The 11829-nt window shown below is 40.0% G+C and overlaps 1 protein-coding gene across 4 annotated transcripts in view; it reads left to right on the top strand.

Annotated features, from left to right (window-relative positions):
* The window catches only part of zswim2 (zinc finger, SWIM-type containing 2), a 134308-nt gene extending 122958 nt beyond the window's left edge, over window positions 1-11350 (top strand). For all 4 annotated transcript variants that reach the window (XM_048535293.2, XM_048535291.2, XM_048535290.2 and 1 more), the window contains exons 9-11: window positions 2011-2138; window positions 2707-2866; window positions 9131-11350. In XM_048535293.2, coding sequence (XP_048391250.1) covers window positions 2011-2138; window positions 2707-2866; window positions 9131-9937 — 1095 coding nt within the window. In that variant the 3' untranslated portion in view covers window positions 9938-11350. The remainder of the gene's footprint in view (window positions 1-2010; window positions 2139-2706; window positions 2867-9130) is intronic.
* The last annotated feature ends 479 nt before the right edge of the window (window positions 11351-11829 follow it).

The raw sequence follows: 11829 nt of genomic DNA on the forward strand, positions 1-11829 counted from the left end.
TTTATATTTAGCAGATGTACCTGCTTAGTGGTTCCTCAAAAAGCAAACCCCTTATCCTGGGAATCCGCCTAGTGAACCTTTTCTGAACTGCTTCCAACATAAATATCACCCCTTAGGTAAGGTGGCCAAAACTATACTCCTTGCCGTGTGGCTCACCATTGCTCTGTACAATTGTAAGAAAACTTCTCTACTTTCACACTCCAGCCCCTTGCAGTAAAGCCTAATGTTCCATGTAACATTCACTATGTACTGTTATGACTCCTTAAAATTACTTCAATTAGTTAACAAGTCTTCAATCCATGCTAATGCATTACCCCAACATCATAAGCTATTAACTTATTACGTGATACCATATTGAATGACTTTTGGAAATCCAAATACACTACCTCTACTGGTTCCCATTTATACACTCATCCCCCCCCATCGCATATTTTCAAGTAAGTAACGTGTCAATGAAGCATAATTTTCCTTCCACAAAAACATGTTACCTCAGCTTTTCGACACGCTAAATGTCCAGCTACCTCTTTAATAATGAATTCTTCAATTTTCCTGGTAATAGACCTTAAGCTCACTGGTTTATAGATTCCTGTTATTTATCTCTCTCCTTTCTTGAACAGGGGTGTTACATTTATGATTTTTCGATCTGCTGAGACCTTTCTAGAATCTAGGGGACAATGGAAAATTCAAGCTAGTACATCAACTACTTTTACATTAACTTTCTTTAAAATATTAGGATACAGTTCATCAAATCCGGTGGACTTGGTATCCTTCAGTTGTATTTTAGGATCACCTGTGAGAAATTGTTTCAAGTTTTTCCCCTGCCTTATACTGCTTGATTTTATACTATTCTTGAGATATTTTGCTTATTTTTACTATGAAGATATATGCACAGCACTTGTTCAAAGCATTTGCCATTTCTTTGTTTCCATTATTAATTCCTCAGTCTTGTATTCGGTGGGATCTATGCTCATTTAGCACTCGTTTTAAGTTTTTTGCAAGCTTGTAGAAGTCTTTACTGTTTTTATATTTCTTGCTAGCTTTCTCTGGTATATCCATGAATCCCTTTTGATAATCTTTTTAGTCATACTTTGCTAATTTCCAAATATTTTGTAATCATCTGGCCCACCACTAATTTTCACTTTGTTATATACTATTTTTTTCTCGTTTTGATATTGTCATGATGACTTTAATCATTTTTGTGCATTTGAGTTTGAAAGATTGTGGATGCCCGGATTTGTTTTTTTAAAGAAATCAGTGAATGAACGCAAGAACTTTACCAACAAATGTCTTTGTTGTGATAAATATTTGTTTTCTGGAGATCTCCTACTTGGGTTTATGACTGTCAGATTACAGTGTCTGATTTGGATATTGTTTGAAGTCGTTGGCAACCAGCCTACTAAAGGAAAGGAACTTCACAGTTTTACTGTCCTGTTTCTGTAAAAACCCTTCTTGTGGGTGCAATGCGGTACCAGAGCCCTGGTTTGGCTGATCCAGTGTGAAAACCTCAAAGGGTTTATTAATAGCTCCTGCAAAGCTTCCAAGCAACAACTGCATGCATTGATAGACAACTATATTTGCACATTAGAACATTGGATTGACTGTCATTTGAACAGCTCAGATCTTTATTGTTTTTGCTAACTAAGACATTTTGCTCACTTAGAACTTAGATGTATTTGCCAAAAGTGTTTTTTTAAAACTCCAAAGTGAATATCTGCAAAGAGAAATCTGTTTTCTTTTCCCCTTTGTATGGCATGTATTTGTAGGCATAGGATTTGGGTTACTTAGAGGGCTAAATATTCATATTTTAATATCACAAACTCTACGTTGATCAATTCTGCATCTGAAGTTTTTTTCTGAGGGGAGGAATCTATAAACTACACCCACTAATGACTTATTTCCTTTGGAATTTCTTATCTCTACTCAAGTACCAACTTTATTAGGCATGTATGATCTAAACATTCATTCAAGTTTTTCTAAACACTAGAAATAGGTGTTTTGTTTTTATTTTAGAAGAGAAATCAGCGTTGGAAACCAATACAACAGGTTTCTGGCATGCCTTTGCCGTTAGCAGTTATCAATGATCTAATGAACAGAGAAATAATTTCCAATGACTATGATCTACTTCTGCAGTTAGATGGGTAAGTGCTTTCTCAGCAATGATGACACTTCATGTTTTATACATTGGGGGTAAAATAACTTGATGTCCTTTATGGGCCAGACCACAATCAGGAGAATCTTTCATTTAAATAAAAACCCAGATGAAGGATCTGTTTGTGCAAAAAGCGCCAGGACTGAAAAAAGGATAAGTGACAAGATTGATCCAGCAATAGTAATTGTTGATGCAATGCTTGACTTGAATAGTATTGTAGAAGAGGTGATTTAAGTTAATAGTGGATTGGTTCCCTTGAAAGGGCTTAAGATTCTTTGTGAGAAAGGACATCAGTATTACAGCGCTGTAGAACCTTTCACAGGGTCAGCCAAGCAATCTCTGATTTTCCTGCCCCCTTGATGTCGGAACAAAATGAGTAAGAATCACAAAAGTTGTTTTTTTTATATTTGACATATTCATTTTATCATAGTGCCTCCATTACTTTTATATTTTAATGAATTTAAATACAGATTCTTAAAATGTATAAATCCAGTCTGTTTCTCCAGTATATTTCCAGTAACTTTCTAATGTATATAACATTGTCCATCTGTTCCAAGAAATAGATCCAGGACTGTACCAGGCCATATAGTGCTGACCTTACCCTTGTTAATAGTGAAAGAACGAAGCAAATTGCTTGTGCCTGGTCAGCAGTGCAGAGTCTGTCTAAAAGCATTCCAATTAAGACAGCAGGTTCGCTGGCTGCCTTGTCATCACAAAGTAAGACTATTTTCTCATGTTATTAGCTAACTTCTGTCTTTGTGGATCAATTTCAGTACAAATTGGTCCTTGTCAAAAGTATTATTTTGCATATATCTATACAGGGTTCAGTGTTGGGACCCCAGCTGTTCACAATATATATTAATGATTTCGATGAAGGAATTGAATGCCATAACTCCAAATTTGCAGATAACACTAAGCTGGGCAGCAGTGTCTGCTGTCAGGAGGATGCTAATAGGCTGCAGGTTACTTGGGCAGATTGACTGAGTGGGCAGATACTTGGCAAATACAGTATAAGGTGGATAAGTGTGAAGTTATCCACTTGGGTCACAAAAACAAGAGGCAGATTATTATCTGAATGGTGACAGTTTAGGAAAAGGCAAAGTGCAACGTGACCTGGTTTTCATGGTGGAAACGTTGCCAAAGATTGACATGCAGGTGCAGCAGGCAGTGAGGAAAGCAAAAGGTATGCTCTTCTTCAAAGCTAGACGATTTGAGTATCGGAGTAAGGATGTCTCACTGTGGTTACACAGGGCCTTGGTGAGCCCACACCTTGAGTACTGCGTGCAGTTTTGGTCTCTTAGTCTGAGGAAGGACATTCTTACTATTGAGGAAGCCCAGCGAAGGTTCACCAGATTGATTATCCAGGATGGCAGGGCTGAATTATAGGAAAGACTGGATCGACTGGTTTTGTATTTTCTGAAATTTAGAAGAATGAGGAGGATCTCATTGAAACAAATAAAATCCTGATGGGACTGGACAGGCTGGATGCGGAAAGAATGTTCCCAGGGTTAGGGAAGTCCAAAACACAGGGTCACAGTCTAAGAATTAGGGCTAAGTCATTCAGGACTGAGATGAGAAAGAATTTCTTTACTTAGAGTTGTGAACCTGTGGAATTATCTCCCAGGAAGCTGTTGGGGCCAGTTCATTAGATATATTCAAGAGGGAGCTTGATGTGGCCCATGTAGCTAAAGGGGCTTGGGGAGAGGGTGGAACTAAAATGCTGAGATTGCATGATAGGCCATAATCGTGTTGAGTAGTAGTGCAGGCTCAGATGGCCAACTGCTGTACCAATTTTCTATCTTTCTATGGTAGCTTAAGTATAAGGGGACAAATCAGGATACTAGATAATAAAATGTGAGGCTGGATGAACACAGCAGGCCAAGCAGCATCTCAGGAGCACAAAAGCTGACGTTTCGGGCCTAGACCCTTCATCAGAGAGGGGGATGGGGGGAGGGAACTGGAATAAATAGGGAGAGAGGGGGAGGCGGACCGAAGATGGAGAGAAAAGAAGATAGGTGGAGAGGAGAGTATAGGTGGGGAGGTAGGGAGGGGATAGGTCAGTCCAGGGAAGACGGACAGGTCAAGGAGGTGGGATGAGGTTGGTAGGTGGGAGATGGAGGTGCGGCTTGGGGTGGGAGGAAGGGATGGGTGAGGAAGAACAGGTTAGGGAGGCAGAAACAGGTTGGACTGGTTTTGGGATGCAGTGGGTGGAGGGGAAGAGCTGGGCTGGTTGTGTGGTGCAGTGGGGGGAGGGGACGAACTGGGCTGGTTTAGGGATGCGGTGGGGGAAGGGGAGATTTTGAAGCTGGTGAAGTCCACATTGATACCATTGGGCTGCAGGGTTCCCAAGCGGAATATGAGTTGCTGTTCCTGCAACCTTCGGGTGGCATCATTGTGGCACTGCAGGAGGCCCATGATGGACATGTCATCTAAAGAATGGGAGGGGGAGTGGAAATGGTTTGCGACTCGGAGGTGCAGTTGTTTATTGCGAACCGAGCGGAAGTGTTCTGCAAAGTGGTCCCCAAGCCTCCACTTGGTTTCCCCAATGTATAGGAAGCCACACCGGGTACAGTGGATGCAGTATACCACATTGGCAGATGTGCAGGTGAACCTCTGCTTAATGTGGAAAGTCATCTTGGGGCCTGGGATAGGTGTGAGGGAGGAGGTGTGGGGGCAAGTGTAGCATTTCCTGCGGTTGCAGGGGAAGGTGCCGGGTGTGGTGGGGTTGGAGGGCAGTGTGGAGCGAACAAGGGAGTCACGGAGAGAGTGGTCTCTCCAGAAAGCAGACAGGGGTGGGGATGGAAAGATGTCTTGGGTGGTGGGGTCGGATTGTAGATGGCGGAAGTGTCGTAGGATGATGCGTTGTATCCGGAGGTTGGTGGGGTGGTGTGTGAGAACGAGGGGGATCCTCTTGGGGCGGTTGTGGCGGGGGCGGGGTGTGAGGGATGTGTTGCGGGAAATGCAGGTGACGCGGTCAAGGGTGTTCTCGACCACTGTGAGGGGAGAGTTGCGGTCCTTGAAGAACTTGGACATCTGGGATGTGCGGGAGTGGAATGCCTAAACGTCTTTTCTCTACTTCTCGAATCAACCTGTTCAGAGATGTTTTTACATACCTCTGGAGTAGACTCGAACCCAGACCCCTTGGGCTGGGGGTAGGGACACTACCTTACCACTGCACCACAAGAGGGCCCCAATTAATTTCCCTACTCTGTCAACATAGCCAGTGCCTGCTCTATCTTTGCTATCACAAGAGATAGCAAGAACTGCAGATGCTGGAGTCAGAGACAGTGTGGAGCTGGAGGAACACAGCAGGCCAGGCAGCTCCAGAGGAGCGGGAAAGTTAACATTTTAGGTCGGGAACCTTCAGATCCTTCTGAAGAAGAGTTCTGACCCAAAAGATCAACCTTTCTGCTCCTCTGATACTGCTTGGCCTGCTGTGTTCCTCCAGCTCCACACTGTGTTGTCACTGATTATCACAATGATTAATCCTCCCAGTGTTTCCAGAGTCAGTTATACTTTGCTACGACATGTACTCTTACCATATGAGTGGACAGTCTTGGGCAAATCGTACAGCAGAGGGAAGATGCAGCAAGGAAGGCTTTGGCACTCTTATATCCTTCTAAAATATTACAGGCTCCTATGATGTTTGGAATTTTTTGTAGGAGGGCCAATCAAGCATTTTAACTGCCACATTTCTTTGGGCCTTCCAACTCACTATCTTAACATGAGGCATACCAGTGACCTTTAATAGATCTCTAATCTGGGCTCATGGGCCAAATTTGGGGCAGACAGCAAATGCCTGAAACCCGATCCTAAGTGTCCTTTCTATGATGAAAATTGCCATATACGGATCTTGCCTCATTTTACTTTACTGCCTACTGCACTCACCTAATTCGTGCAATGTACCAAAGGAGTGTGGCTTCGTTAGAGATCACTTGTAAAAGTTATCTTACATTACTGCTACATTCTATTAGCTGCTTTCAGCTAAAGTGCAAGCTTTTATTCAAAAAACATGCATGGGGTCTAAATGATGTAATCCACTTAAATTTATGTCAATACAAAAGAGCCAGCCTATCATCAGGAAATAATGTGTTTTTTGTCATTCCTGTGTGCACCTATATAACTGTGGAGATTGTTTACCTCCATTTTACAACATAGGCAGCTGCTGCATTTTTATCTGATATTTCATAAGAACATATACACAAAAGTAAACTGTCTGGCCTATCAATTCCACTTGCACTATGTCAAACATTAACCTTTAATTTCATCAGCTGGAATCGCTGTTTAAATGTGTATTGTTGACCTCACATTGACTGCCAGCTCTACTTTGCAACTTTAAGCTCGTCAACACCCTGGAAGTTACAAAATTGATTATAAAGCAACATACCTAGATAACCCTAGAAATTTACACCTTTACTAACACAAGGATTACTTTGAGGATAATGAGACTACTTGTAGAGAACTTTGTTGCCTATGGGGTGATGGAGCAACATTTGCATTTAGAGATCTCGGATTTCCTGATTTTGTCCTGCCCGCATACAGGTTCATCTTCCTCAGCTTAAACTCCCGCAGGCATCACTGGTATGCACTGAAAGAAAACTCCTGGGGACCTCGATGGTCAGGGTGCATTACCCTGTCTCATTGTGAGGAAAGTACTCATTGGAAGGAGGTCAGGTCCTTTATTCCCCCTGTCACTTATTCCATTATAGCACCAATGACAAGTTGGTGCACAAATCTGAAGGACACTATATTAGACTGGTTTTCCGATACCATTGCCAACTTGTCAATAGAGATGCATGCATGCCCAGAGCCATCCTGATGCAGATGGCATCAGTGGAGTCCAACCTTTGATCCAGTTTCCCTCTGACAAACCTGCCCTCTTGATGAAGTTATTAATGGCTGACACCATGATGTCCTGTCCTGCCTGGATTATTATGTTATATATATTAAATACATGTGACACTTCTTTAACCATAGGTGGTTACTTTGCTCCATCAGTTAACAAGAGGAATATGTCAGCCTGAATATGTGATGCAAAATATTTTTTTGTTTATGGTTTCACTGCTATGACTATACTGGAAATGATACCAGGAATTTTCTGGGGACAACTGTGCATACATACCTAGGTAATATTATAATAATATTATATATATATATATAAAATATATATTATATATGTATATACAGGTACATGTGCCCAACAGTCCACTGAGTGCCAGCAACCTGGAGAATTTCTTCCTTGCTGTAGATGTGCTTCCAACTCTAGTTTATGTAAAGAATGTACTATGGTGTCAGCATCTGAGCTGTTTGAGGATGCAGGATACAGCAATGCCAGCACTTCTCCTGAGCAATCTATGACTACTTCTTCAGAGATGGAGGAGCAGATGTTGGCTGGAAGGGCTGCTCTGTTGAGAGGGAAGACTCTAAGTGTTTCTGGTACCTGCAGAAGGAGTAGCAAAACAGAAGTGGGAGCTTGATGGACAACACAGCGTGGGTCGGCACGGTGACTCAGTGGTTAGCACTGTAGTCTCACAGCGCCAGGGACCTGGGTTCAAATCCACCCTTGGGCGACTGTCTGTGTGGAGTTTGCACATTCTCCCCATGTCTGCGTGGGTTTCCTCCGGGTGCTCCGGCTTCCTCCCACAGTCCGAAAATGTGCAGGTTAGGTGGATTGGCCATGCTAAATTGCCCATAGTATTCAGGGGTGTGTGGGTTATAGGGCAGTGGGTCTGGGTGGGACATATCAAGGGGCAGTGTGGACTTGTTGGGCCGAAAGGCCTGTTTCCACACTGTAGGGAATCTAATCTAAACACTTGACAATGAATCTTGGTTGCTGGGGCATGAACTTTCAGCAACACCGCAAGAGATCTTCATCCTCATTAGGGGGATCAAGGATCCTCTCCTTGTATGGAGCGAGAAGATGAATGTCAAGCAGCCCACTGTCCATTTTGTCTCTTTTAGCCCTACTGAGGGCTAAATTCTACTGCATTGTGACCCAGGGAGGGACTGAGTGAAACCCAGCTGTTAGTGGTTGTGCAGGTAGAGTAAAGGTTGTGAAGTGTCCTAAGTGAGTGAATCGAAAGCATGAGGGCAGGAAGGGTGATTTTGTTTGAGAACTGCCTATGCTTGATCTTCCTTTGTGTACTAGACACTTCTTATTATTCGAGCTACATGCCTGTGCTGGTGTGTATTGATGTCACACTTCATTACTTGTCTTGGAATTGGTAAGTAACAAAATTTCTGTTTCTTTCACTCAAGATAACTTTTTAATTGACTTCTTAATTTTGTGTAGTACTATATTTGAACTGATCTTTTGTATAACTAACCAGATTACGAGGAAAATAGTGTTTGATTCAACCTTCTTCATCTGGTCAGAACAATGTCAATCACTCATTTTTATCATCTAATCAAACTTGCAATTAATCATATCTGGCTTTGTGCCTTGCCGAAAAATTTTCAAATCTTTTCCAATATTTAAAACCCACCTTTAGGGGAAAACTAAGCTTCTCATTAGGATGCTCAGTCCAATACATTGTAGATGTTTAAAATGATAGCATAATACCATTTCCAACCTGTTCCCAGAAAGTTTTCCAGACAGAGGTAGGCCTGCTGCCAATGGCTTACCTAGGTATATATGCAAAGTTGTCCCCAGAAAATTCGTGGTATCATTTCCAGTATAGTCATAAGTGAAACCATAAACAAAAAAATATTTTGCATCACATATTCATGCTGACATATTCCTCTTGTTAACTGATGGAGCAAAGTAACCACCTATGGTTAAAGAAGTGTCATATATCTGTACATACTTGTCACAGCTTTTTGCCTCTTTACATATTTGATATAGGTAACAATGCGAGATCAATCCTGTTTTCAAGGCTAAGTAATTAATTTTGTTGTGTTGTAATAGGAGGAGCATTTTGTTGCATAAGTAATGATAAATATGAACCTTAACTATTGATAACATTGTCTTATTTTACCTAGTTTCACAAAGACTGCATTGACCATTGGCTATTGCATGAGTCTAATTCATGTCCAATTGATGGGCATGCAGTCTATAATCCATTAACCTGGGATGAAGGATCAAGCAGAGGCAAAAAGAAAGAGACATTCACCAATTCTGAGCATTCCAAACCTAATATTCAATTGGATAAACCGCAGTTTGCTATTCCAGTGATTGGTTACCATTCATCACTGAGAAAAACAAGTAGCAATCAAACCTATGGTCAGCTAAATCAAAACCAACGTCAAAGAGGATATGGAGATCAAAATCCAATAAGCATTACAGAAAATTTCACTGTTAATGGATTAAATTACTTCCGTTTGAATGAAGTAAAAAATGAAACAAGCTCAGATCAAGGTCATTACACACAACATTCAATACCTGTAGGAATGTTTGAAGAACATGCCTTAGGTCTTTTACCTGATACAAGAGGTAAAAATAATTCTGCATCTGTTCAAGTTGAAGCAAAGTCAAAGGACTCTAAAGATTGTCAAATAAAGAAAAGAGATATTGTCATTGGCAAGACTCATAGTGCTGGTTTAAGTGGTACATCCATATTGCAGCCTATGCACAACAGCAAATCCAACTCAACAGAAATATCACCACAACAGCCCGAGGTTTGTCCACATGATGGCAGTTCTACACAGAGAACTCATAGTGGATCTAAAGGTGAAATCAGAAAACAAGTTGGACTCTTTTCAAGAAAAGCCAAATGTGCATCCGTGAGTTCAGTTGCTGAACATGTGAGTCTTGCTATGAAAGGAGTAGCAGTGAACACCAGATTATAAATCCATTAATTATTGAAGCATGTTTGTCTAGCAATATATATAAAATTATTGTTACAACTGTTACTTGAAATTTGTAGAATGTTTTCTAGTAACATTTTAAAAATTATGGACAAAAATCACAATGTGTTCTGAAAATCCACAATTCATGCATGACCCTCTAAGAAAGCAGAAACTCAGTTACTCCATAAAAATTTCAAAAATGAGAGCATTTATCTATATTGCAAAGTCTGATTAACAAGAATAACAAGACAATAACATCAAAATATAGTGGAAGATTACATGAATGTTTTAATAAATGAGTCAATATCTCCTCAAGATTTTGTAGTCTATATTTTTTTGTTAGAAATACTATTCCTAACTATGTCTGGGAATATTTTGGTTTATTGGTCTTTCTTGATCATTCACTTTATTTTGAATCAGGTGAAAATAAATGCTCATTATAGTTTTATTTTCTCTACAGTGGTGTTATTCTAATAAGTAAATGTGCAGTTAGTATGACAGAACTTACTAATTTAAAAATCAACTGCTGTATTTTAAGCAGATACATCAGGCTATCCTAAAACAACGCCTCTGTCACACTGTAGGCTATTTAATCATATTAGATAATATAACATATTTGATATTAAATAATACACAGTATAGCAATGTATATTTGATATATTTTACTGAACACAACAGAAATGTTATGAAATTGTTGCTTCCAGTTAATGGTGATACATGCTATAAATTGATTATCTAGAAAATTATGAATGTGCACATACTGTGCACTTATTATTGGGTAAAAGAATGCCTCAAAGCAAATTAATTATCATCTAAATCATTCTATCAAATGGGCACATTGACTTGTTTATTTGGAAGACGCAACAAAAAGTCTAACAACTCACCTGATTTATTGCTTAAAAAGAAACCTGGATGGCTAATCCATGTGCTGTGCCTGCTTGGAATACTGGAAAAATTTTGACAATTTAAAAATGTGATTAAAAGAGATTGTTAACTACATATCCTGACTTCTTTTTATTTTAAAGAGTTTAACATGTTTTTAATATTTCTTTACTCAGTTATTGATTGATCTGGCTATAACAAAAATAACGTATGGTATTCTGTGGTATGGAACTGCAGTATATTCTCTCTCTTCATTTTCCTTGTCCATTCGGCATTCTTCGAAAAAGTTGATCAAAACATCCCTTTGCAATGCCTCTCCTCCATTGTCTAGTTCTTTGGGACTGTTCTTTTACTTCTTCTCTTTCCTATTAAGTTGCAGTGAGTGTATCTTGAACCACAGTTTTTCTTAATGCCCCAAACTTTAGGGTTTACATGCATGGACCTATTTTTGACCCCCTCGTCATCATTATCTGTATGTTGTCCTTTGGCAACATCCACTAAAGACACTAATTCAGCTTCCATGTACGTGCTTGTATTTTGTCCTTCTTTTTGAAGAGAGGTTTTAAGAAAGAGGCGAGAGCTGTCTATTTGATTCCAATAAAGTAAACAGCTTGTGAGGCTTTGGGTTTTTTTTTGAAGTAGGAAAATTAGAAGCAGCCTGAATGTGTGGGGTCAAGCTGCCCCACAGCCAGGATTTTTAGTTTTAGTATTTTAGTAGCAGTTCCTAATGTCTTGAAACTGGGTTTGGTAGCTGCAATACATCTCTCCCTGTGACTCTGTCTCTCAGTTTACTTTTGAAGATTTTCCTCCTGAACTGCAGAAATGCATGTTAAGCAATCTAGTTTACTGAATTTGCCTTTGACAAGGTGTGTTTATGGGATGTTACTATATTGGAACAGCTCCTGTTTAGTACTTAAATAACCTATTAGTCTTTTCAGTTTTCCAGGAGAATTGAGTTATTCCAATTTCTTCTTTCTTTTCTTGTATTTCAGCTACAATGCATGAATAAA

Source organism: Stegostoma tigrinum, chromosome 7 (assembly GCF_030684315.1).
Source record: "Stegostoma tigrinum isolate sSteTig4 chromosome 7, sSteTig4.hap1, whole genome shotgun sequence".
In the NCBI taxonomy this organism is placed as follows: domain Eukaryota; kingdom Metazoa; phylum Chordata; class Chondrichthyes; order Orectolobiformes; family Stegostomatidae; genus Stegostoma; species Stegostoma tigrinum.